This window comes from Neodiprion fabricii, chromosome 3 (assembly GCF_021155785.1).
Source record: "Neodiprion fabricii isolate iyNeoFabr1 chromosome 3, iyNeoFabr1.1, whole genome shotgun sequence".
NCBI lineage: Eukaryota > Metazoa > Arthropoda > Insecta > Hymenoptera > Diprionidae > Neodiprion > Neodiprion fabricii.
The window spans coordinates 34416695-34444460 of record NC_060241.1 but is presented as its reverse complement, the minus strand read 5'-3'; the positions used below and the strand labels follow the sequence as shown (position 1 = coordinate 34444460).

The 27766-nt window shown below is 42.4% G+C and overlaps 1 protein-coding gene across 3 annotated transcripts in view; it reads left to right on the top strand.

The window, feature by feature from the left end:
- Positions 1-1525: 1525 nt before the first annotated feature.
- LOC124177959 (neo-calmodulin-like) overlaps positions 1526-27766 on the top strand; it is a 79845-nt gene continuing 53604 nt past the window's right edge. The window contains exons 1-2 of one of the 3 annotated variants that reach the window (XM_046560954.1): positions 9089-9195; positions 10291-10699. In XM_046560954.1, coding sequence (XP_046416910.1) covers positions 10697-10699 — 3 coding nt within the window. In that variant the 5' untranslated portion in view covers positions 9089-9195; positions 10291-10696. Of the gene's footprint in view, positions 1776-9088; positions 9196-10267; positions 10700-27766 lie in introns of those variants that run through there. The other 2 variants (XM_046560956.1, XM_046560955.1) reach the window with 2 other exon arrangements.

Sequence of the window (27766 nt, the reverse complement as noted above, 5' to 3'; positions counted from 1 at the left end):
TGTAATACATACCGTAGCTGGATATGTACCTACACTGATCTACAAACCGGAGTTCTAAATGCTGCGAAGTGTTTCAATCGGTCTTTAAGAGCATCTAGAAATGCCACGATTGTCAATTGGCACGAATTAGCTAACGGCATATTTGCGACAGCAGCTGGTTGTTGCGGACATCGTTTGCGGAATTCGGTGGCAAATGTTCCTGAGAATTCCGCACCAACTGGAACGTATTTGCCTACAATTGACTAATAATTGTCAGGTGCAACGGTACCCGCGGTAATGAGCAATTAAAAAACTGTTGTGCCCGTCACGTAACGCCTGATAATACTAGAAAAGTTTCCTTTGTCTCCGTTGAAAAATGCCAGTATAATATATCCTTCAACAAATGGGTTATAGCGGTACGAGACTCCGAGTTACCTCTTGTCATTAACATTTTATCTCATTTTACATAAGTCGCGAAGAATGAAATTACCTTTTCACATTCAGGCGCAAGAGTCTGCAGGCTTCTTATTATATTATACGTGTGGTTACATTACACTTTGCAAGATGGTAAAAAAGCTGGCAAAACACCTCGAGTAATGTGTTTCACGCTTGTGTTATTCGGGTGTCACGAGCGCCGCACATTTACCCAAAACTGTAATATATTACCGATCATAACAATTATCATTTTTCATGATTATTATCTTTAGAGACAAGGAAGCATAGTTTTAGTTAGTCCATATAAAATATCTTATTATAATCAGTTCGTGGTATAGCCAAGCGCAACGGCGCAGTTGGACAGCGCCAGCAACGTCAGCGTCTTCGCGCCCGCCAGATCTTATTGTAATCAACACCGGGATGAGGCGAGCGCGAAATCACGCGCTTCGAGGATGACCGTTGCGAGGCGAGCCTTTGTTCGAAATTGCAAAGTCAGTGAAAAGCTCGCTCGCCGACCGACGTTCCCAAGGGTGTCGGACGAGCGAGCGAAGACAGTCCGTTAGAGACAGCATCAAACCAACATTTACGGAATCAGCCTCCTTCAGAGCTGTCGAGTAAAGAGTTATCAGTCTTGGGTCTCCGACGATCAAAGAGAGAATTCCCTTTAAATCTACCCCCGGTCGTCCAAGCATCTCGCGTCGCGACATCAGTCTGTGAAGTTAGAATTAAGCGCAATACGCAAAGCCACGAACTTGATCAAGCCGTGTAGTACGCAAGTGAGTGAGTGAAGGTGTAAACTTCGGCACCTGCGAGGCCGAAGCAGAATCCGCGAGAGAGAGTGCGAAAGAGCGAGAACGTGAGTAGCATAAGAACGTACTGTAAGCTTCCTTGTCTATAACCTTGCTGCTTCCAGTTATTTCATTAAACATTTCTACTTGCTTCCATTCAAAATATTGGTACAAAATAATTGAAATCCTTCAAACCATTTCCCACGGAACGCCCTGTAGAGGACGTCGCCTCCTAATCCACGTAAAAATTAAATATAAACCTCGTTAATAACAAAGAGGGTGAAGTCGTCGCGTGCGAGACCGCTCCGCACGTGACACGGGTATAGTTTCCGTGCGGTGCAGTTTGGTTTTCTGAAAATCATACCTGGCTTAATTCTGCCTTGTGTCTTGCTGTCGTTTAAGTTCCAAAATTCTAAACTTCCACGGTACAATATTAGAACGTTCAGTGGAAAGCAGCCCAGTTTGGCTGGATCACCGTACTTGAAACGAAACATAATTTACGCGATAATTTATTCTCGAAACGTACTTCGGGATTATGACAGCCTACTTGGAGTTAGGTTGACACGCTGAAAGGTAAGGCTTGTCACCTTAGCTTGAGCACGATTCCATGCTTGCACCTCGAAAATAAATAAACCTTCTTCATTACACGCAGGCAGCACCTACAAGACATGCGTTACACCTCCACCTGCCGGTTTGATCATCGCACCCTGAAAAAAATTACACTGTGCAAAAAAAGGAACGCACAAAGTTCGTTCCATTACTGCCGATAGAATTCATCGACGAGAATCTTGACCGAGAAACAGGTTAAGGGTTTTATGCGGAAGGTATGACATGATCAGGGTTATCCGTCTGTGAATCTATGGCGCTCTGCGTCAACATAGGTTACTAATAACCGCGTGTCACTGTGGCAATAAAAATGCTTTCCAATTTATTTGCAAAGCTGTGAACGACAGCTGGATGAAAATTAACAGACGTGGAATTGGGCCGTTCGTTAGTGTCGGAGACGATAAAAGAAATTCATTGATTTTCATTTCCCTGCGTCTACACCGACGCTTCAGGTCGATTCACAACTGAAGTATTTATCCGGAAATTAATATTCATTGATATATGTGTATTTCCAGCTTATCAAGGGGCAAAAAAAAATTTTGATGCATGAAAGATTGAATGTTCTCTCCGGAATAAAGGGAACCGTTTAATTGTAGCAATCCATTTTCACGGTGAAAAATCCTCTTAATCAAAGTTAGCGTCCAGGTGTATTGATTACATTTTATACCCTTCTCACGGACTTTACTTTTCTTCCTCTGGTTTTCAAACAGACGCAACGGTTCCGTATGAACTCCATCTCGAAATTCATTTTCACGAAAAGTTCAAGCAAATACAAGATGTTTTAAAGATTTACTGTATGAGGGGCGGGGGGTACAGCTTGGACCGTCCAAAATCATATAACCACTTAGCAATTTCAGTGTCAGGGCTTTATGATTTATAGTTTCAAGGACATTTTAGAATTTTTCATTGAACTTGATAACAAAATCGCGACATGGCGCATAGGAGTAGCTAACGACCACGTTTTCAAAATTTTGACACAATCTATAAGACTTGTTTATCGATTCAAACTCATGGCTAGATTTTTGAATTTCAATCCTAAAATTTTTTTGTACAAATTTTTCTATCTGTTACAAGCTGAACAGTGACGTCAGGAGATACGCGACCGCAAAGAGCCTCGAGTTCGAAGTTGTTCGCTACTTATATGCGCCATGGCGCCGTTTTGTAGTTAATTTAACCCGAAAAAATTAGAAAATGTTTTTGAAACTATAAATAATAAAGTCCTAAAACTCAAAGTGCTTTAAGTATTTTCATTTTCTTTGAAAAAAAAATCCTAAAATAATAGACATTATTTTAGACGGTTCAAACTATCCCCCCCATCTTAACGGGACGTAAGCTTACATACTAAAATATGTCTGTAAGAATAATGATAATAATAAGAATAACAATATATGAAAAACAGTGTAATTCAACTGCGACATTTTCTTCCGACAAAACTTCTCCACTGTGATTGTTACTTTGGCCCGATTTCTTCTGGGGTTCTTTCGCCAGCAATTTTCAGCACGCAACGTAAGTCTGTCCGTTTGAAATATAGCTGGAAACATCGGGACTCGCCGAATGCCACGGTTACGACTAAAGATAAGAATAAACAGAGAGAGGGAGAGCTAAGAGGAGAGAAAGAGAGATGCCGTCGAAGCATTGTTCTGGTCAAAAACCTCCGACAAGACCGCGTCACCAAAGTGGCAATCAACTCGAGCGGAAGCTTTTCCTTCGTCCTTTGTTGGGCCGAACTGCAGGATTCGTCATTTGTGTATTTAAGTTTATATTCGAGTTCCCGCTGAGGTTTACGACGGAGGGCAAATTAAATTCGAGAAATGATAAGAACGTTCGTTTGTTCGCATCGCGTATCTCGGAACGCCGAACGCCCGTTGCGATTTTTTGAAAATAAGAATTCGTCGCATAAATCCACGATATCAATTAAGATTCCGGGTATATAACAGCGCAGATTATGCCGGCAGACCAGCTGTGCGTAGCTCAGTTATAATCCTGGATTTGTTGAGCCTGAAACACGGCTTATCAAAGTCCGAATCGCCGTCGGTGATGTGACCTGGTTCGACAAATAGCGTTCCCTAAAACTTTTCCAACCGCTCGCCTTGTTTCTAGACGAATTTTCATCGATGAAAATATTACGGAGCTTTTTATATTATACTACACAGCTTTTTATTCTCCAATTTTATCATCGTAGTAATCTGCGGAAAATCGGGTTCCGTTTCCGTAATGAAATTCTAACTTCTCGCCTTAAAGCTACGGAACTGAGAAGTACCTACAAATTAAAAAGAATTCTTGGCAGCGAAATAAACCGCACTGTAAATGGTATGACAATTACCTCAGATTGTATCGAAATTTGTTACAGCTGTACAATTCAGTCTAACTCGTTACAAGCCAAGTTAAGAATTTTTACTTTTCTGCATCTGTAACATTCACTCTTGCACTCATGTATCAGATTAGTACTCCTGCACTAAAATCTTAACGCCTGTAAAATTTTTGGAATATCAGAGTCTAAGTTTAAAGAAAATTCAGTTTTTTCATCGAATTTGAGTTGTTTTCTTCGATACAATAGTCGCACTACATATTCAACCTATTTTCCATTGAAAGACTAAAATTCACTTACAAGTTTATTGACTTTCACTAAGGTCTTCGTAACGAATTTCTGATCTCTCATTATCAGATAAAAACGTCGAAACTATATCAAAACTTGCTGATAAAACTGCAGAGAAGAGAAGAAATTGTTTTCAAAGACGATGTTCCAGCACTATTCCGCACGACGAATAATTGATTTCGAAACGTGGAAACTTTTTTTCCCACAAGAAGAGAACGCGATGATTAAACCACGGATTCAAAGCTCACCCTGCAAAATCGGTCGAAATTCATTACATCGCTCTTTTCAACCATGCGCGAAAAAAGAAAAGAAAAATCCTTAAGATCTGAAAAACTCGGCAGACCGTTAGATCTCGATAAAAGTCTGTAGCCAGCAAACGATAATCCCACGGTGCGGGATATTTTTGCAAGAGAATAAACGGAGATTCCCGTGGATAGACAAAGAGCGAGGTGGCGGGTGAGTTTCCGATGGAAAATATGCACTCGACGTAATCTCAGTGTAACTCAACGAGGAAGGGTAGATACGGCGTATGAAAGGGTGGTTTAACCTCGATTACTCGGCGACACTCCCAGCGTTACATGTAACACCTGGTCACGCGTACCGCAGAGTCCCAGTGATTCATGGTAGGTACGCTCGCTTTCCTATTTTCTGGGTGATAAACTCCGAGGCCATAATCGAAAGCACGGAAGCTCGAAAGAGTAACAGGACTAACATGGCGTGGCGGATGTGTAACCAGGACAATAACATGTACGTAGCGCTTCACCGTTTTCCCGGCAAACTATACCCTGCCAGGTTTGAGTTACCCGAGCCAAGTTTCCCGGCTGCAAGTTTGCGCGTCGTACGCGTTGATATTGCAGCCGTAAGAGTACTTTGAAATCTCGGTTGGTGCAGAGTCTAGCCAGGCAGCGTATCAATGCGGATAGAACGGACGTACGAACGAGTATCTCCGTATCCAATCAACCGCCACGCCAGCACCACTTCGCCCTGGGTTACCAAAGATATAGAGTTCCGGAAATAAAAGCTCTTTCACGGGGGCGGCGAGCGTGCGCTTTTTTATGGTCCGACGGTGGAGAAAGAGCCGGGGGACGGGGAGGGGGGCATTCGAGCTTTCAAGTGTACTCGATGTGGAAGTAGGTATCGCTTGTTTTAACATTTCTTATTATTTTCTTTTCTTGTCGGTGGTCAGTTTCATCCCAGTTACCTCGTTTGTTTTTCTTTTTCTTCTCTTCCTCGCTCGTTATGGTTTTTACGATTCGGAATTTTCGCCCGCATTGCACGGCGAAACAACTCAAACGTCTTGCTGTGTAACTCGTGATGATCGACTCGAGCAGAACTACCGAGTTGTTCCGCTCTTAATTCTCTCGGACGTTTTCTCGTCAAGATACATCATCCTGGTCCGCAATTGCAGAACCAGCGCGTCTCCTTCGATTCGAACAAACTTACCTCGAAACTGGTTCATCGGATAACGCAAATTTGCATTTCAAGGATTTCGCAGTCTTCCCCACGCTCATGCTCGACACGTTCTTCCCCTGCGATCTTCACACAAGAAATTGAGAAAATTAGGTCAAAGGAAATCCCGCAGGGAGTTGACTAAAAATGCAGTTTCAATCCAATCACTAAAAACTCTTCGCGTAAAATCTGGTAGGTACATCGGTTTCTAGGGAATAGTTATACGGTAAAATAGTTATCTGACAGGATTAATTTTCGCAAAACTAACTTCCACATTTCCCGCCCTCTACCACGGCTCAGGTTCTTGAAAAACGATTACGCGTATCTAGTCCACAGCGAAAAGTTTACACTGCAAGTCACATCTTTGCACGACTACTGACTATTGACTATTTCGTAATGACAAGCTTTAACTTTTTTCTTTCATTCACCGAACACACGTTCTATTTTCGTATTTAAACGCTCGTAATCACTGTTACGCGACTGCCATACGTCTCTTTCCATTTTGAGTCTTCGGTCGGTGAGACGAGATAAGATATTTTTGGTTTGGAGCTCTGATCCTGATTCGTTTCGGAAAGCGAAATGCTTCGGCGCCATCGTGTCCGTACACCATACCCGTAATAATCAGACTGCCATGAAAGTCATACGTTTCGTGACACGGCTATATTGAAAGCGTATACATACATAGCTCCTATACTTTGGCAAAAATTTGAATAAAAAAGCAACGTACACATGCGAGTAGTCCTCATTGAATATAAAATTTATTATAGACTCCGGCGAATCGGGCTCGGAATCATAAAAGTATTGGAATTTTCACGTGCATACCTTCGCCAGGTGAATGCGTCATTAGTCCAGGGCAGTAAAAGAAAAAGATATAAAAAAAAAAAAAAATTAAACGAAACGAAACAAATTCGGTCGACGAGAAAATAGAAAAATAAATAACTCGGTCACCGTACCGTAGTTTAGCTGCTATCAGTCCATACAAGAGTTACCTGTACACAGAATTCTGCACTAGCTGTACCGATTTTGACCGATTGAATGAGTCGTGTTTCTCAAATTAGTCACTGAATGGGCGTAATTGCATCGAGTCTACTATACATATAGGTGCAGCAATAATGTCACGGGAGCGGCTTCAGCTTCGTCGATGCAACAAAGGCCGAATTATTGCCACGCGCGAAACTGATACTCGGCTTGTCCGTAATAGATCCGTAGACTAATTAAGTGTACCGGGAATCGGGGAAACGGAAGAGACCGAAAGTAAAAAAGGTGCCGAGAAACGCGCGTCAGCCACTTTTCATTCTCGGTGAGTTATTTTGGTCTTGTAAACGACAGAAAAAAATAATAAATAATAAAATCGCAAAAATATGCCGGGATGCGAGATCACCGATCGTCAAGGGTAATAAATCACTTCGCCAAATTGGACGCTGCATCTCGACATTGAGTCGTCATCATTGCAGTGACAATCGAGTCAACATCGTTCGTCATTCTGCTGTATGTAGTTTGCAAGGCCGAATGTGGATGTTAGCGAGGTAAAATAGGGAAAAAAATTTCAGGATGTGAAAACGAGAAACAGAAGCAAGGTTCGCCTGTAGTTGAGGAATTTTATAAACACTCCGCTTCGCTTTGCAATATTATTTACTTTATCTAAATTTTATTTCTGATCACTCGAGTGTCCTATTTACGTGTATACATATAGTTTCCGACGTGTAACGAGTTTCACCGACCTTACATCCCTGCAGGTACAGGTTTACTTTCCATCACGTATTATATTATACCAGTGGCGTATTTTTCCAGAAAATATTAAAGATATTGCAACGGCATCAGGATATGAGATCACCGATGTGATATCCGGGGTCCTGCACAAGACTTATTCGGAAGCTGCTCGCAAAACAGAAAATTGAACCCACGTTCCGTTGCGTTTGTTGTGCAACATTAATTGAAAGCTTGATTCACGCTTCTCTGAGGTAGTTTAACTTTCATGTTGCGTCATTATTAACAATCATGCTATCAAAGTTTCATTGGATGCATCAAAGGAAAGTTATTCCTGTAATCAGTCATCGACGTTTCAAAGCATACATTTTGTCTAATGCATGGTTAATTTCTTGAATCTCGAAACTTTGAGGCTACTTATTTGCGGTTTCGATTGTAAAATTTTGAGCTATTCGAAATTTCAACATCGCAGAACTGGGTCGAGTCTGATTGGTATTATAAAACGCAGACAGATAAGAAAATTGTAAAGTTTGTTTCCATGCAGCTTGACAAAAACAATAGTTTCCGAGTTCGAAATAATAACGAAGAAAAAATCTACTGTACAAGAAGTATGGGAAAAAAAACTGCATCACTGACGCGAGATTCAAAGAGTTTAAAACTAAAAGTGCCATGTAATAATGAAAATAAGGTATGCAATCGTCTTTCACTGAAAGATGAAAAGGATACTGATTGTGAGACTGCAGCGGGGCGGAGTCAAAGTTCTGAAAGTACCTAATTCTGAATTATTTGATGGCGAAACTTGAAGAAATGAAACCAAACTCCGGAAAGTAAAGTTCCGATAGAGCAAAATTCCGAGAAATAAAATTTCTATAGAGTAGAACTCAGAAAATTAAAATATACTCCCACAGCGTAGTTTACTCAACGAGTGAGTGTAATAAATGATAAAAACCGAAAATCAGAATGACCAGGAATCCCAACGTAAAAATATCGAAAATCCAAAACAAAGAAAGATCAAAGTGGTGAAGTTTCAGCAAGCCAGAAATTCACAGAACTAGAAATCTTCGGTCATCCGGAATTTCGATGTTTCAGATAATTAAACCTTCTCGTTTTCGCATTTTCGGAACTTTGACTTGTATTACGCCCTTTCGGCATTTTATCCTTCCGGAACTTTGAGCATCGATTTTCGGACCATTCAAAACATCAATGCTTAACGTAAAATATTGGTTTCTTTACTTGAAGAATTTGACGCATTCGGAGCCATTCGAATTCGGAATGCAGCGATTCGAGGCAGAGAAGCCAGAGTCCTCCAGCACCAAGGGCTGCAGTCGGGTAGTTTTTATACAAGCCATAAAGATGCGAATGAGAAGTAAAGAGAGGCGACGAGACCTCGACTACACCACGGCAGAGGCTCAACTAGTGGCGGCTGGCCGGCGCAAAAGCAGAGCAAACCCCGTGCGTCGCGACGCCGCAGCGTCTGGTGAACTCGGACTGGTTTCGGGATGACTGTGGAGCCGCGACTCGCAGCATCCAGTCGCCTCTAAGACCGCGACGTCGCGTTACTCTGGAGCCAGGATCCTGACGCGGTGCGCCCGTAGCTCCAAGAAACTCGTTGGAAGACCCACCGAATTCTTAATTGTACAGTGACACGATTTACAGATTAGCAAAAAAGTATTTTCGCTCGTCTCACGATCAGCCTAGATCCCGTTCTGTTTTGATAGACCATTCATTTTACCAGATATTTGGTAGAAGATCGATGAATTTTCACCCTTTCTCCTCTTTATCGATCACCGAGAAAAAATCGACGGAATTTTCATTTCCCCAAGTGGCGGGGTGACGTCAGTTCAGAGAGAACGAAACCCTAAAGCAGCTTGTATCATTGGCCGATCGTAATTTCAAATTGCTAACCAGCTCTCAAAATTCTTTGATAACCAAGTAGGGGCTCGATTTTTTATTCAGAAGCGGCGTGATTTTATGACGTAGTGTATCATGCTCGCTAACTCCTATCAATCATTGATGAATTTACAAAGAGGGGGCTGAGAGTGTTTCAAACTTGTAAGTAAAAGGCTGAAAGTAGACGTTGAACCGCACGTTCGTGGCTCGGGTGAGATAAAGTACTACACGTAGCTACTTGAAACTAAAGTTACTCTTGCCATGAATTTTCCATCACGTGTTAAGCTCACTTTTCAATCTCGACTCTCGGTGAACTCGGAACTGTTTATTGAATTAGCAAACCCTGGGTTAATAATTAGGGCATCGTATCGCCCGGAAAAGCGAACCATGTAACAGAGCAAATCTGTCAATCAAGATGCGGCGGTAATTATTTCTGAGCCTACGCAAGCTCTCGGCTGAGTTCTATAAGTTGTTTCGAACAAAAACCGGTACGCGACAAATTACGGTACGCGGCATTCGCCTGCCCGAGCTTAAAGTTTTTATCCAATTTAACAATTTGGAACAAAACGGTCGGCACCTCGGGACGCCGCAGACCCTGCTCCTAAAACTAAAGGTAATCAACGCGATTTGCAGACTTTGCCGAATTTTCGAACGATTTTACTCGGGCCAACTGCTCGTGTTTCTCTCCTTGTTGACCGGTCACCTTGCCACGATGTAAAAACTGTTCTCAGATACGCAAATACTTAAATTTGATCACGAACGATCGTCGTTTCAAATCCATAGGTACAAAAACTGAGCCCCTCGTTTGTTATTCTGCACGAAAAATTCAACCCTTTTCAGAGTAAACTCAAGACTCGATCGAAGAATTTGTCCCAGGAACTACGCCGCTAGTAATATTCAGTTGCAACTGTACTTGAAAAGTTTCGGTATAAGCTTTGTTCGACAAGAGAAAAAAATACGAACTCGCACTCTGCGGTGGGAAATATCGCTCCAAATAATCGAGGTTTCAAAAGTATATTTGAAAAAACGCGCGGATCCGATGACCGCGTAGCGTCTCGTTCTGTTCACGGATCTGAGCGGTAAACAACAAGTGAAATAGAACTTCCGGGCCGAAGGCGCGGCAAGAATCGGGGACAGAGTTGAAACCGGATGCGAACCACACGCCGACACATTGGAAGGGAAAATATTGACAGCTGTCAACAAATTTTTCACGACATCCCCTTTGGTTAACAAAGTCAAACTTCTGATGGTGAGTGCAAAAAGGGCAATTCATTTATCTCTGTGTCTTTGGTGTTTTACTCGAATTCAGATCAACGCTACATTTTCCGCGTGAAATTATATGCGGTTTTTCGTAAAACAAACGGCACTCTGAGAGTGTCTGCGCATATTTTTTCACTCGTTCTCGTGTCGATTGAATAACGAAATTTTATCCTGACCGTGGGGCTCGTTCATTCAGGGGTGGCTAAATTGAAGTGGGTATGCCTTACAATTCGCAAAGAGCTGCGCACGCGAAACTGTCTGCTCGAATTTGTCAACTGTTGAACACGGTTTGTTTCTCATTAAGAATAATTTCCCTACGAGTTGAAAAAAATGACTTGGCTCTAAAACATTCTTCCATCTACTTGAATCGGCTGTGAAAAACGCGCGAAAATTTCTGACAATTACGGGAGGAATGATGATAACATTCGTGTAACAGTTTATAACTTTTATTACGCTTCTCTTTGCGAGCAGGAAGTGAACTCATAATTTATCTTGGCCGTAACTTGACAGTGTGACAAATAGTTATTACCTGCGGATACAAAGGCTTGTTAATTCTCATTCTGCAGTTTATTGATCATCGCGACCTGATGCGATGGTCTAACAGCCTAACAGCAATATGAGCAAATGACAAAGTTTCAGCGAAATGCTTTCGGTTGTCAGTCTCTCCGAAAACTCTAATAATTCGAGTCCGACTAACTTGTCAATTTCGAACTTCGCGACAGTAAAGTCACTTCTACTCGGCTGTCACGAATTCCCGACGATCAATGACTGAGAATGAGTTTCAGGAAACTTGAATATCAGCCAATATCACCGACTGTTTGTTGCGCTCGTGAAAAATCCTCTCGAGAAATAAATTCGAGAACGTTGTGTGGAAGTATCATGATAAAAATAGCTTGGTTGACAAGGAATATGAGCTTCTCTGGGCACGTGTAAATTCAACCGAAACAACGGCCGAATGAAGGGACGACGTGACTCGAGCCGATCAGTCTCTGTCGTTCATTTCGGAGGCTGAAACTATCGCGATCCGACTCGAGCGCGTATAACACAGGCCATAAAACACAGGAGAACTAAGTACGAGCACCGTTTTGAGTAAATTTGAAGTTCCTAATCTCTCGGAGTGGATACCTGCGGTCTGTAATTGGCTCGCATTTACATTGTAGATGTAAACCTGCAGGCAACGTAGAATCGTAACTCGAACTTAGCCAGCCTACCCTATTCAAATTTCCCATGTTAACAATATTTTAATGGGACCAATTTACATCTCAGTTTTGCGTCTTGGGGATAGTACCCGGTGTGCTTGTTTAATTCCCCGCTTAATTTTCACAGGCTTCGTGTCAAGTAAAGAATTACCTTCCCCCCCCCCCCCCCCCCCCCCTTCCCTACGCCATCCCTCTTTTTACTCTCTGATCCTCTTCGTCGACACTATGTATTCTTTATTCATTGTCGTAGCTTTTGATTTAAAATCTCACCGGCTTGACTATCCTCGTTATTATGCTGAAAATTTGAATATTCAGGGCCTTTATTACCTTACGGACAACGCAATTTTCGAAACTCATAAATATGTGTACGTGTTGCGTGCTGATCGAGGTTTCCAGCCTCATCGGCAATTGTTCGTTGTTTCAATTTCACTCGACTTGAGCTTAGCCAGATTCTACGTAATTTTATGATCAGAAAATCTCTCGAGTCAGCGACTTTTCGGAAGTTAAGAAAACCGATTCTATTGGTGAAAGAAAAAATGTAGACTTTTATGTATACGTGCGTAAATCGAAATAAAATGGATATGTATTTTTATTTAGGTACGAAGCCGCGATGCAATTCATTGAGAGCTGATGCAATGTGCACATTTATTTGGCTTAAGGTGGTTCAAAAAGAAGATCGAACACGTATCCCCCCGAAAGTTCTTCACGCCTTCCAAGGCGAGGCGATATTAGACCTACGTCAGTGTCGTTCGCTAAGTGAAAATAGATCGGTTGGGTATTGCAAGGGAGGAGGGAAAAATAAAATTAAAGAAAAAAGCAGCTTGAGGAAAGAACCATAATCCGCCTACCTTCCCGAAGGATTTCGGAGCCTGGAGCGATCCTTTGAGCACGTGTCCGTGGTTATAAAGGATAAATTTCGTAGTTACATTACGTTTGACTAAGACGGAGTAGCCGGCCTTCTTGAATTTTTTTTCTCCTATCTACGACGCGTTTCTCGCCTAAATATTACCGACTCGGAGAAAGCGGTTCCAGCTGGCTATTCCGTTTTGCACACAGCAGCGATTGATACGGGTATGAATTATACGGTCGAAGCCGCGGGAAAATTAAAGCCCTTTTAAAGTGGAGAAGAAGAGGAAGAGCGTTCGGAGAAAGAGAGAAAAGATATGCCAATCCATGATCAGGAACTCCGGCAACTCCGTGGGGATATTTTTTGTTCATAGACATGCGATTAAAAATTCCTCATACCTTCTGTTTGATCGGCAAAAACTCCGGAACTTGATTGAGGGGTGAGATGACAAATGTTATCGAGAATGCTAAACGACCGTCGATCTTTTTCCATCGCCGCGACGTCGTCATCCACAGCGAAATTGGCGCTGAATCGAGTAGGAGTTTATTATCCACCGGTAATTCTCGTGATTTATTTCATTTGACTGATTCAATTTTGCTTTTTTCTTCATTCGAAAGAAGAGATAAGAGAAGTAGAATTTCATTTTTCGCAAATAGTAGCTGTTGCGATGTCGATAAATCTCGTTCACATTTAAAGGGTGCATAAAAGCTCGGCTGATTTGATAACCTCTCATCTCTCTCGCACGTCCGTAGAGATACATATATACATGTATTATGTACATTATCTCATACATAAATACATGCGGGTGAATATTTACAGCTTCGCGAATATAGGAAGAGATTCGAAGCACAACTCAACTCTCGTTTACACCGCGAAGTAGAATGGAACTGATTGATGGTAGGTGGTCCGGATAACCGACGCAGGCACCCTGAATCAATCAGCCGAATGCAACAAACCGAAGAAGACGTTACGTCTTTCGTTTAGCGAGAGAAATCCCTCGGTCAAATGTTATACCTGCTCGAATCTAGACAAACTCCGCTGCGTGGTCAGCAGGATTATTATATCCATGAAGGACGCTAGGAAGGAAATGAGGTCGCAAATGTTCGTTCATAACGTTTGCATCGACCCTTTTTCTCTTACTTTTGATCGATCAGTTGCTATGATTTCGAGGTGTAATTTCTATCGAAACGCATGGCCGAACATTGCCGAGAGAAAAAATTGTACTCTTAGCCTTTTTAATTCTCCTCTTCAATTGTTATCATAATTAATGAGCGAGTTGTTGTTTCCAAAAATTTTGCAACGTTGTCCGACTCTTGTTGTTTTACATTTTATTAGAGGGACTGGATCCCCCCCGAGAGAGAGAGAGAGAGAGAGAGAGAGAGAGAGAGAGAGAGAGAGAGAATACGGTAAATTAACAAGGGGATGTATTTTCACGAAGAAAATAGCCGTTTCTCCCCATCACATGAAACAAAGATCCTGTTTCCCTTCCGTCCTCTTGGTACGTTTTCCTATTTTTCATTTTCCAAGAAGAAATGGAAGAGAAAGGAGTTATTAAAAATTCAACCGTATCCATAAATCGTTTGACTTATTCAAGAACGAACGTTATTTTATACGCGCATGTGCTTGCATACGTATACTATGTACCTGCCACCATGTTTAAAAATAAAACATCCAAGTTGCTTTACGTTATTCTTATATATCACGAAGCGCAAGAAAAAGCAGAGCGGAAACAAAGAAAAGAATCCAACTCTCGAGATGTATCACTTCCGATTCGCCATATATTACATCTCGAGGATGGGATTCAATAATTCAAGTGCAGTTCAAGTTCGGCTCGAAAACTAAGACATTTTCTTCAAAATTTTTACCGAATAAAACTTAACTTTCAACGACCCTACGCCTGAGGTATAATTATATAAACAAATGATTGACCGTTATTTCGTTTCGTTTTAAGTCTCTGTCTGTCAGTCTGAATTCAGAGTTTCACGGATCATTTGCGATTATTGAAAAATGAATTCTCGAAAGTAATGTATTTTAAACCTCCCTTTCGAGGGTTCATATAAAAATCGTATAATCCCCAGTCACGTGGAACGAAACGGTTTCATCATCTCAGCCAATTCTGCCACCGAGCCGAGAGACTTTTTTGATAAATCTGAAAGCTTGACTCCTTTATGCGACAAACTTGCAATGAATTATTCAGTATTAAAATGTTGTTTCTCGGAAAGAAAAATTAATGAATATTTAAGATTTCAACCCACCAAGCACGAAAAATAAATCTATTTATACATCACGCTCGGAATCGAAGTAGATATTTTATTTTCTTTGCAAAATAAATCAGATCTCATTTACATACCTGCGACTTTTCATTCGTATCACGCGTCGATTATCCAATCCACTAATTGTAATCCACGTGAGATTTGACCAGCGAAAATATATGCTATATATAAAGACATCGGTACCCTCGTACGTAAATTACACGTTCCTCGAACCGGATGGTGAATCCCTCGGGATTCCGAGCACGTCGATGTGCGGCATGGATTGCCGTTGTGCGAACCGCGTGTAACAAAGCTGCTCGTCTTATTTGAGTAATTAATTCCCCCCGAAGATTTGGGGTCGTTTCGCGGTACCCAAGACGCGTTATTAACCTCGAATGACGCGTAATTACAAACCTATTTGCATTCCATTATTCTTTGCTACGTCAACAAGCCGCGACCAGCGTTGCGGTTCCGCCTGCGGTATCTACTGTATCATATCTTTCCCCATCGGCGAATCGTTGACAAGTTAAAGCACATTTGACTCTTATCCAGAAACTGCGGAGCTTCCCGTATGATCAAAAAACATATGTTCCTCAAGTCGAGATCGCGCGGGTATCGAATCGAAAGACGAGGAAGAGCGGCGGCGGAGTTTCTCTTACGTCGGTGAAAAACGATCGAAACCTTTAAAGAGCGAAAACGCTTTGCGGTACTTTACTTGTCCGGCAAAAGTTCGCGTTCGTTCCCATAAAAATCGCCAAGGACATCGTAAAGCCTCGCCGGTATAGCCTTGCAGTTAGCGAGCAGATGGGTATTACATCCGCTATACTGTAACTCTGAGAAATTAGAACTAGTATGAGAACAAGGTGCGCGCAGCCGTCTCGTAAAACGGAAGTTACGCGCGCTCAGCGGGACCAGAAACCAGAGGTTTTAGGAAAAAATCATTCTCAGGGTAAATAAAATGTAACGAGTCGACAATTGTTTTCAGCCCTCCGTAATTATACAACGGACCAAACAGCTACCCGGTCGCAGTCGGATAAAACCACGCGGAATTGCGAAATTTTCCAACGTTTCTGGAACACCCATTAGGTACGATATTTGCTCGTCGTTGTGTATAATGTGACGAGTTCAATCCCGAGCTTCATCGGAGGTCTGACGTATAATTTTTCCTAAACAGTAAATTGTCAGGAATTTTTATGCACACAATCGCAGTAACGATATGGCGAAGTGGACTTTCAAAAGCCCGACGTTTGCTCCGAATGCACATCCATCGGTAAATTTCCAAACAACCCGGTTTATTGTCTCCGGCTGTGCGCCAATTATGCCAACGAATCCTGATTGGCCTGGCGATGTACAGTCGGAAATACGCCTGGGTGATGTTGAACATGCAGGCAGACACGCTGCGCAGAGCGGGAAAAGTCAAAGCATAGCCTTGCCTGATTACCTCGACGCCAGAGTGAGACAGGCGATGAATGCACCGAGTCACAATTAGCTGGTTGAAAAATTTGTTGAACATAGATTTTTTATTTTCATCGTCATTGTGCGTCGAGGAGTTTCGCATTGTTCGCCAAAATGGCTCCGAGCGTTCGGAACTTTCTTTCTTCGTATTATAATAAGTTACGCGAAAAGAAAACCGAACTTCACGCGACCAGCGCTGGTGGAAAATCCGTGGAAGATAGGCGCGAGCGTTCCTGCGGTGAGCTTTAATTTTTCAACCCTTATCAGCCCCTCGCCAGCGGGCGGGGAGGAAAAAAATTGTCATACGTAACGTTGTTATCTCGGTTTTGCTGCGGCTGCAAGGTAAATTCGATGGGATAAAAAACTGGCGGTCCCGGATTCCCCGACGGGGGTTAAATGAAATCGGGCTGCGTCATCGGCAGATATCCTGACCCGTTCGATGCCGGGCATATTTGTACCGGGAAATTGATATGACCCTGATGTTCGGCTTTGTAATTCTTGGATCCGCGTGCGCAAGAAAGTAAGTCAGTGTGTCAGGCTCGATGCTTCCGATTCAAGCCCGCTTTCCGATACGTCGACAAAGCGCTCGATACGACTCGGCAAGGGTGAAGGGAAGCTTTCCGAGCTTTCACACAAGAGCGCGGCTATCTCGCGAGAATTTCACCTTACGTATTATGTATGTATAGGGCCCATAGTCGAGATTACTTTGGACATGGGGGCCGGGTGCTTTGTCGGTTTCTTTTCATTATTTAAACTTGAATTTGGGAAGCTTTACTACCTTGGTTTTCACTGATGCACTTCTATTCGGAAAACGTACAAAGAGCTTTAGTCCCCGATGGAAATTCATTTCAGCTTTAATATTTCACGTACGGATTTTCCGAGATACAGTCGATCTATGTTATATTAGCGGCCGAATATCAGGGGAAATACCAAAATGAATTTGCGCAGCTCCGTTCCAGTCTGTTGTTTGTTTATCGAACTGACATCTGTGAATATTTGATTTTGTAACATTGCATCGATATTGATTATGATTAAACAGTTGCAATATTGAATTGACTGATGAAGAAAACGAAATCAGTTTCAGAGAATTTATGGGACAAAATCAAGTCGTCTCAGGGTTAAAAGGGATGGATCTAATGGAATTTCAACAGTTTTGAAGGGATTTGAAACAAAACATTGATATCTAAGCTTTTGTTTATAATTCCAGTATTTTTTACTCTTGTAATTTCAAAGAGATCTTCGTAGCTTATGAATGTAGCTTAACAATTCGATGAATACTCAATCTAGCACTATCTGTTAATAAAATCAGTAAAACAATCGATTTTTGGCCAAACAACCTAAAACCCAAGTCTTATACGTTACAATTTGCAAAGGTTTCTCGAATCAGTTTCAACGAATTCACTCGAGAAATTTTAATGTACTCTGTATGCATATCGGAGAATCAAACTGATCACCATCGCAACAAATACGAGACACGATTCGAGAGACATCAGCTGGGCCGTCTGGACAAAAGATGAACAACTCTTCCAACTTCCCGACAACTTTTCCTCCAATACGAACATTACATCGTACAGATAGCGGTGAATTACAAGAAAAGCCTCGAGAATGTAATTTACAAACATCCGCGGATAATCCTGCAACGAAGAAATAAAAAGAGGATCCCGCGATTCTTCCGATAAATTTTTATAATCGAAGGGTACGGCATATATGCGGCTACGCATGCCTGGGGGTGTATTTTACCATTTAATAACGTATTCATGTTCAACTGCTATTCGACCGAAGCAATGAATAAAATGAACGTAGATTTTATACGCCACGAATGCAGGTACGAAATAGTTCGAAATAATATTTTGCTCATATTATATTTACATACGTATGATAAACCGCCGACGCAGCCTCGAGGGAATTCATTTTCCCACGCGATTCAGCAGAGAAAAAAAGTTCAAAGTAACAGTGCATAGTAAGTCCAATCTTGCATTTATTTATACTTCCGACAGCGTTAAAAAGTTCCTTTAGTACAAACCGCGCATAAAAACTGCAATCAGTTCTCAGGAAAAATCTGGTTCTCCTGACAGAGATTTCCTCAAAATTAACAAATACATTTCGTTCCCAAATTATATCGATGGAAAGCGTGAGCATTTCTTCATACGTTTTTCCGACGAATTTTTTTTCGCCGACGAGACGCTCCCGTCCAAATCTTCGAAATTCGTGAAAGGCGACTTTCAATTGGATTTACCAGAGCCGTCAACGGGTCAAGATACAGCCGATCCCTGCAGGGTTCGGATTCTACAGGATGAGTGGAATACCGATGTTTTTTTCTCAGCTGCATCCTCCACCTCCAGAACATCGTCGACCAAATTGACGTGCGCACGAATTTACTCGAGCATCTAGACTCTGGAGAATTTCACTGTCACGTCTCACCGTGTAAAAAGGGAATTTTGTCTAAGAGAATGAAACACCAGCAGTTCTTGTAAAATTCACGAGTACACGCTGCGGGAGTATTTCATATGAGGTACAGAACCGCTGCTCCGATTACCTACACTAAACGGCTAGCCGGTATTCCAGAAATTTTCCCCGAGGAAAAAGAAGCCCAAAGTCTTTTAAGTTCTTTCGTTACTTTAACCAGCACTCGTTACACGTTGCAAGCTTTATTGAAGTAATAACAAAGAATCCTCGATCCCTGGAGGGTGGAAAACGAGAAAAAAACTGACGGATAAGGTGTGCATACATAGTATTGCGACAAAAGTTATTGATTAACAATGCAATCAATACCACTCTTGTTACCGTCGTAGTACAGATGAAAGAAAAAAAGAAAAATGAAAAATCTTTAAAAGCTACTGGTATAACAGAATCCTCTCGTTTCCGCACCTAATTTTCATCCCGTGCAATATCATTAGCCGGCAACCCTTCGAATCGCGAACCCTTTTCAGCTCTCCTGTTCTCCAGGGGACGCGGCAAAACCCTTCGGAGTAAGAACCTCGCGTGAATCGCGTGTCCTTAGAGGATGTGGCTGTGAGGAGACTTCGCCGGATAAGGAGATTACGAACAGACCGATCAGTATTCAGACTGGCGCGTAAACCTACCTGAAACGAGATGAGAGGATCGAGCTAACAGGCCACCGCGGGTCACCAGGTCAACTGATCCAAGGAATTGATCGGTTTACGCTCGCCAACTACGTGAACGCATTTATTAATCCACCTTTCGTCACCACGCGGAGGCCATGAATCGCCGCCAGGCAGGGCTTCGAACGATCCTTCAGGACCCGTTAATTGTAAAACCACCCTGCAAGCTCCGTAAGCGTAATAATTTAACCGGGTATTAAACGAAGAAGATTCTCTTGACTTGTAGTAAATGGACTGGTTATTTTGTATCCCGGTGTAGGATGAAATCGTCGGAAGCAATTCACTATCACCTCTTGAATAACTTCGGGTCCATTTTCACGCGAGTGGCTGGGCTCCGTTTTCGTTTATGCATAACATTTTCCGACGTCCCGTCGTCCGAGGACCTCGGGGTATACGGGACTTCGTTGATAAGCTTGACAACTAGTCAGAGTATAATTACCGATCAGTGTGAGCCGAGTGAACTCCAAACACCCCGTGGGACTTCCCCGGGCGACGTTCCTCGTGAATAGTCAGGGCGTGGGCTAATTGAGCCGTGGATCCTTGTTTATAATGGATACATCGGTTTCCCATGTCAGCGAAATTGTCCTGCATGGCCGGTGACAATGGCCTCCTGTAATTGAGGAAACGTTTATCGGTGCAGTGCGAATATGTGGTGCAGAAATTAATTAGCAGAAGTGAAAATGCGCGCGGTTCGTTAAACGCAGAGGAAAAATTTTGATCCAGGATCAAGGATGAGAGTCAATGCGTCAAAGCTGCGATCGCTTAGTCGGAACAGTCTCACGATTTTAAACCGTCTGGCGGAACGTAGCTCAATCGTACAATACAGGCGATAGCAAGGCCGTTCGCTCGCAGAAGGCTTTGATCATTCCATTATTTCGATTAGAAACTCGTCACGCAGAGAGTAAAATACGTAACAAATGTGAGGCCATTTCGAGCAGCGAGAAAGCAGACATAAAGTGAACACGACATTCCGTAATGACCTTAATATCGTTTTGCCGTATAGAATATCGTACGATATACATTATACATATATGTATAAACGTGAATACACCGAGAGACATTTCTATAAATCGTTACTTGTAGTATACAACATTTTTTTGTAATCCCGATAGTATTTAAACCTTTATAATTGTTGCTATATCCATCGCAGCAGAATTTTCTAGTAACTGTAACAAATGAAATTTTTATCATGAATGGGCGAGACGAAGCTTGCCTAAAGAAGAGCCTAATTTGTTTGTTCCGTTTTTAAATTTTTGCTCGTTAAATTGAAGTTAGCGGAGATTTGGACCCTGATGATCTCCAGAGAAGAGAGTATGTCTTGCTTCATCGTCAGCCTTGTAGTAAAACTTTTTACCGAAAGATCAGGACCGCAAAGTTTTTCATTCACTCTTTCTAGCTCCCCCTCATCTTCCCTTTCCTATTACTCGGAAATTCCCGTTACGCCTAGTGTAGGTAAGCATTTTTTATAACAACCTGTAATACTTGGCCAAATTTGTTTATTACACGAGCAAATGTATCACATTCACGAGCTCGTGATTTACCATCGGGAAATCAATTTATATCGAACCCTTGAACCCTTGACCCCTCGACTTTAAGCTCTCGCAAATTAGTTGATTATAAACATTCAATGAGCCTCCAGGCAAGACCTGTAAATAATTCATCTACAACTCTGAAGCATAATTAGTTTCGGGTTAGAAATCCGCTCAGGTCGAACGTAATCCAGAGATAACAAGGCACGGTGTCATGTAGCTTGATATTTCTGACACAATCTTCGGGTGTCCAAAAAGGTACGTGATATGTACAGAGCAGATTTTAACGGAACGTTTAATGCCTCACGTGAACTAAAATTTTACCCTCGCTAAAAACGGTCGGCTAAATCGCGAACGACGAAGCAAATCCTCTGCCGCAGGTGTGGAGTAACAAACCCCGTGGATGCGAAAACCCTTGTCTATGTACCGAAACAAAGCGCTTAACTATTTCAACTTTACGGCTGGTGTATAAAATCAATACCTTGCACCGTAAACGCAGGCAATAGACCGAGAGCAGGTACGATTTGTAAATTATATCGATTTATCGGTAGAAGAATCAGCTATCGTTGTACAGAGATGAGCGACACATTTGGAAGAATCGCTGGAATCCGGATTATTTGTTTCTTCGTTCCCCTTGCGATACGAATTTCATTTCGCCGACGAATTCACCCGGAAATATTTCCGTCGACTAGGCGTAAGGCCCCAGGTGTCTGCCAGGATCTAGAATGGCGGAAACGCGAATAAAGAGCAACTACCGCCTGTGACGACCACCGTGCGTTATGTAACTAGAGCACCTGCTGTTGGTGTCCGTATAAACAGGTGAGGTAATGCGGGGATGTGCGGCGGTTTTAGAGAGGCCTTTAAATCGGCATCGCTGCTTTATACTGCGTCCGCATTCGGACGGACAGTTACAACGGAAGAGAGAACGTAAAACCCTTTTCCTTCTTCTTCACTTCACGAATTACGGTTGTGCTATTCCGCGTCGTTCTTTTTTGTACAGCTAAATGCTTCGACCTTAAATTCTACGCGATACTAAAATAAAGTAGTCCAAGATAAAAAGTTTTCTGATCAACGATGGCGTCGTTGATAAAAACCGTGTTGGTTTTTATTCGAGATGCAATAGTCGACCACGAAGCTTGTAGATAATCGTCAAGTTCAACGCGTGGTTCATAAATTGCAACGTGAAACCAGAATTCGGCGTTTCAAAGAATTCCCCGTGGATCCGCAGTGGCTGCAGCATACGGCCAGGGAAGAATGGAGGAATCCTAGGTGGTCGTATGTTTTGGAGGAACGTGTTTGTACGTGCCTAAAGCTACACACGTACCCAAAATGGTTTCCGAGTTAACGTATAATTCGGATCCCTCGGTGGAATTCGCAAAATTTTGCGGCAGGAAATTCCACGGAAATGCGATTGCGTTTTGCTATGCGAAATTTGAAGCAATTAACCAGCTGCACCGAAACGTTGATTTGCTGACTAAATAAGGGCGCTTTGCAAGCTCAACAATTAGATGCTGTGCAAACTGCGAATAATGACCTGAAAAGGGTTGCCGAACGAATTTCATTATTTATTCAAAAATTCATCGTCTTGATGGATGAATTTCAATTCCACGAAATAAAACAAGTATTTACAGCGGATAAACCTGCGACTAGGTTGACATTGTGCAAATAAAAGTTGATTTGTTTCCCCAGGCTTTACCCTTGGGACGATGTACCTACATTTTGAATTCACGGCGACACCTTTTCGCCTATTATTACCTTTTCCATTCTTATTATTACAACGAAAATACGTAGAAGAAAGAGACACACGTGGAGTTTGGTTCGTTTATCTCGCAGCGCGTCGAACGTCTCATTCGTTATATATTTTCCTACGTTCGGTATTCTTCTTTCTTCCCGTTGAGGTATTTTCCTTTCGTATTTTCCAATTTGTATGCGTAGAATGAGTGAGCCGAGGGTCACAGCGACGGATTGAAAGGAAACACGGAGAAAAGTAACTGCGCGCAAAATTCTTTGGCAGAAAATGAACTACTCGTCCAACTAAGGTAATAGCGAGGAGTTCGTGTCTCCAGTTTAATTAATTCATTAGAAAAGTGTAGAGAGAAAAGTTCTTTCACAAAAACATGTGTGCCGATTGACTTCACACATCGAAACACACACACACACAAACACAGGTATGCTTGAGACGACGAAAAACTCTCTTTTGAAAAAGGGAAACTCGGATGCCTCTGCATCTTTCAATCAGTATATCCAAGCATCAAATATTTACTCCGTCGTTTCTGTTCACAAACGAAACTTCGAACGAGTCACCGGATGTTTGCTTCACGGGCTGGGCTTTTTTTTTCATCTGATCTAGGCGAAATCACAAACGATTTATCAGAGGTGGAATTGGGAAATTAGGGGAAAGCTTCTCTGCAGCCTTTGAATTCCGAATTCAGATTCATAAATTATCGAGGAGGACTTAGAACGGCGACTGTGGGGGATGAAATCGTCTCGAATCTTATTCAGAAATGGCTCACGAGATCCGGCCGACTGTTGCAATCGCTCAGGATTATTATCCGTTCGCGGACGAGCTATGCCAGCTTTAAAGAAACGAAGATTCTCAAGATCTCCTGCTGATCTTTAGTATCACTTAAACCCGCTGAATTAGCAACGATTATTAAAGGACTCGGGAGACTCTTTCCATTCCAGATAATCTTCTTACCTTTAACGATTCCCAAGAAAGCAACGAAAGAGGTGAAACTTAAACAACAGAATTACGCGGGTTTGGTTTCTGAAGCGATTTTCCGGGCTTGTTAATTGAGTACCCGAAGGGCGGGGAGGGCGGAAGAAGCTGGCTCTCCCTTTCGGCGAGCATGGGCAGGGTGGCAAAACACGCGAATGCCATTAATCCAACTTGTCCCGGGTCGAGTTCAAGTCACGATTCACTATTTGCTGTTGTCGAGAATAACGAGTCGCGTTGACAGTTGGCACCAGTCCGTAAAGAACGAGAAAAAAATTCGGGGGAAAAAAATTACCGCCCTTGTAGCGCGATGACTGATTTATATTGTCCGCTGTCCGGTTTGCAGGATAATTGACAAACACAAGAGTGGGCAAGAAACGCTTCGGGGATTCGCAAACAACGCGTTATAAGCTGCAGCGGTGCTCTTTGGACTCGCCTGACGAAGGCTTGCTATCATGGGGCTTCTTACCCGTGTTTGACTGAATTAGGATCGTCCGGAACCTAAGTTTCCTCCTCGGCACTAATTCTAAGCCATTGTAAGTAGGGTGCTAGACAAATAGACCCCTTGCGTTTTGGCACCGTGTAACAAGGATCAGCCGGTTGAGTGTGAAATTTTAAGCGAACTTGCAGTATATCACGAAAACTGATTGTCGTGAGGTGCAAAGACCCATTTTTTTTCTTTTCACGAGTACTGGAAATTATGACGGTTTCGACAAATTTTTTATGGACGTTCGCTGTTTGTAAACATCGAAAACAGCATTGTCCATAATTAATTCATTCCTGTTACGTAGGTCAGCGAATAGGTTCATTTTTCAGCAAAACTACCTGGCTGGTCGATTGTTCAGGCACGAATCGTGTAAAATGAGCTTTCTGATGTTCAAACCGCAAGCATTTGCTGCGAATTCTCCGTAACCCTCAGAATTTATAGTATTACTCCGGACAAAAATGTGTCCGACATGCAGTTCCTCTTAATGTCGAGTAATAGCGTCTCTGCAGCCGCTTCGTTGCAGCAGCATCGCGGTTTGGTATTACTTTCTAATTATCACCCATGACTGTGCAGCAGCTCGTCGTTTAATAAGAATTCTTCACCATCGTGAAAACAAAGGGTCGGCGAGAAGCTTTCGAACTATAATTACAAGAAATGGAGGGAAAACGGCCCTCCGAGATGCAGCTGCACACCTCGCAGAGCATCAACGATCGTTATTTTCCCAGGGAAAATTGAAGAGTAGGTAGAACACAGCGATGTAGAAAGGTCGGAATAAGAAAATGCGGATCGGATGATCCGGCGTAAAAGACGCCGGTTATATTACTGCTCAAACGGATTTTAATAATGTTTCACAAGCCTCGAGATAAGAGCTAGTTATTTTATGAAGTAGGTAAAAATTAGTCTTCCGATCATCGATATAGGGGAAAAAATTATTAAACTAGGTTATAATACTGCGTAAACAAAGTATTCGAGTCGATAAGAATTCTGCATAAGTGCAGAGACAGATCAGACTTTGTTCGCTCTGAGTATCGCGGCAGCCGGAACGCAAAATGATGGAAAAGCAGATGCGAAGAGGCCAATAAATCAATAGGCGGAATTCCCCCGAGGCTGAAGACTCGCCGCGAAAATTTAAACAAAATACCTCATATCGTTCATCGCGTCTGTTTACGCATCTCCTTCGCGAATTCTTTCTCGTTAGAAACTTTTGGGAGCTTTTTTGGCAATTTCTTACCTCGTAATAATATCGGAAAAAATAGTGCAGAGGTTAAAGAAAAATTTTAACAAATTGTACCACGCGGTTATTCAAAATTATTCCCCCCAGGGAGAATCTCTGAATGAGATTCAGGAGCAAGGAGACCGCGTGGATTTTTCAGAAGCACTCTAAGGCGCCGTAGAGAAGCAGAGTTACACTATAAGGTATTCGAATGAGGTGTGTAAGGAGGCAAAGCGACACTTTTCTCCGGTTTTCAAGTCACTTGAGCATCCATCTAGCCGGAGTAAAGACTTCTGTACTTACCATCGTCGTACGCCGAAGCGTGTATTCCGCGACGGATCGTTTGAGTCGAACCAGCATTGCGGATTTCGTTTTTTACTCCCATCCGCTTCTCCTTCGTCTCTTCATTTACTTCCGATCGACGTCTACCGGCTGTATAAAAGATCTTATGTAGGTACCTTTGAACTGGTACGCTGGAAGCTTGTTATCTGGGCTGCAGCAATTTCTCATCGAGAAAATATATTCGATGCGTCGTTCATTATATTCTTAACGCCCCGCGGACTTACGGAATTCTTCCTTCCCGGAAAACGATGCACGATAACTCAACGTCCAAAGCTCCGATTCCTGGTACAGAGCTTGAATTAACGGATACCTACTTAGAGCCGATCGGCAATGAGGCGGGGTTGAAATTCCAAATTTGAAAAGTTCCGAAATCGTGAATTCCACATTTTTTGGTGGCGAAATTTAAAGTAAAGAAATCAAACTATGACGAAACATCAAAGTTCCGAAGGGTCGAAATTCAGAAAGTGCGTAACTCCGACAAGTCAAAGTTCGGAGAGTGCGAATAAGAGAAAATTAAAAATCTGAAACATTGAAATTCCGAGTGATCAAAGATTTTCAGTTCTGTGAATTTTTGGCTCGGTAAAATTTCACCACTAATCTTTGTTCTGGATTTTCGATAACATTTATTTTCGGAATCTGATTTTTCGTACGCACTCGCTAAGTAAACTTCGCTGCGCGAGTATATATTAATTTACGGAGTTCGAGTTTGCCTAACCTTTTCTTATCGGAACTTTGCTCTATCGCAGCTTGAATTTTCGCAATCTTGCGTTTTCGAACTATGAGCCATCGCAGCGTCGGGTTTCCGACGATTAAAAACTTTGTCGTTTCGTAAAAGTATCTTCGTAAAGATCTCTTCGCTTCAAGTTTCGCCACCAAACAATTCCGAATTAGGCGCTTTCGGAACTGTTCAAATTCGGAATTCCAGCCCCACCCCACGGCGATATACCTACACGGCTAACGGGTGCGATCAATTTATATTTAATCAATGGAGCAACGCTCATCGAACGTAATCCAAACTGCAGGGGGGTAAATATGTCCATGCAAGCACAATTACCCGTCCGTTCGCCAATCCCTCGATTCGATCCCTTGACGGATAACCCCGTCATTTGCCAAACGTATTTCTGCTTCAATAACCGCAGCTCGACGGCAACAGGCAAATCCGTCATTACTCGGCCGCACTTTTTATCGCTCCACCGTAGATGATTCGCTTATATCTCTCTTTTGAGTAGCAACAGAGATCCGTCGACGCCTCCTCGAAGACTCTTTACGAACTTGTTATTCTCCGATTCTCCACCCGGCCTACGAGAAAAAAAATCACATATTTGGGGATATTGTTTTCAACATTTACCTTATTTCCTTCACGCCGATTATCCTTTTACCCTTGCTTCTGATAATAAACCAATTACATAATTGTATAATATCAGGTTTGGCTCGGATGAATCTTCCGAAGGATCAGACTGAGTCTTTGGGAAGAAAAGATATATTTGAAAGATAATGATAATAAATAAGGAAGGATAAGAAACTTAATGGAAACTAGAAGAATAATCGTAGTTTTATAACGTGAGTAGCGCTGTATCGAAAGAAACTGAAAAGTAAAGGAACAGTGTTAATTCGAAGGAAGGAGTAAACAGAATGCGTTTCGTTATTGTAACCGAACAAGTCGATTTGAGAACATGGCGCGAATTAGGCGCTGCGGACAAGATTACACGAATTAAACGCTCTTAAGAAGGTTGCACAAAAAGAGGGTACTCATTGTCAACCTTTTACGTAACCAAGATATGGGGTCTTTCGATGATCAAAGCTGATGTCAACTCGGCGCTAATCAGACGAGAAGTGAGCGTCGCTCCGCGGTGGCGCTTTTATAAGAAGTGGTTGCTCGTATCGTCGAGCGTTC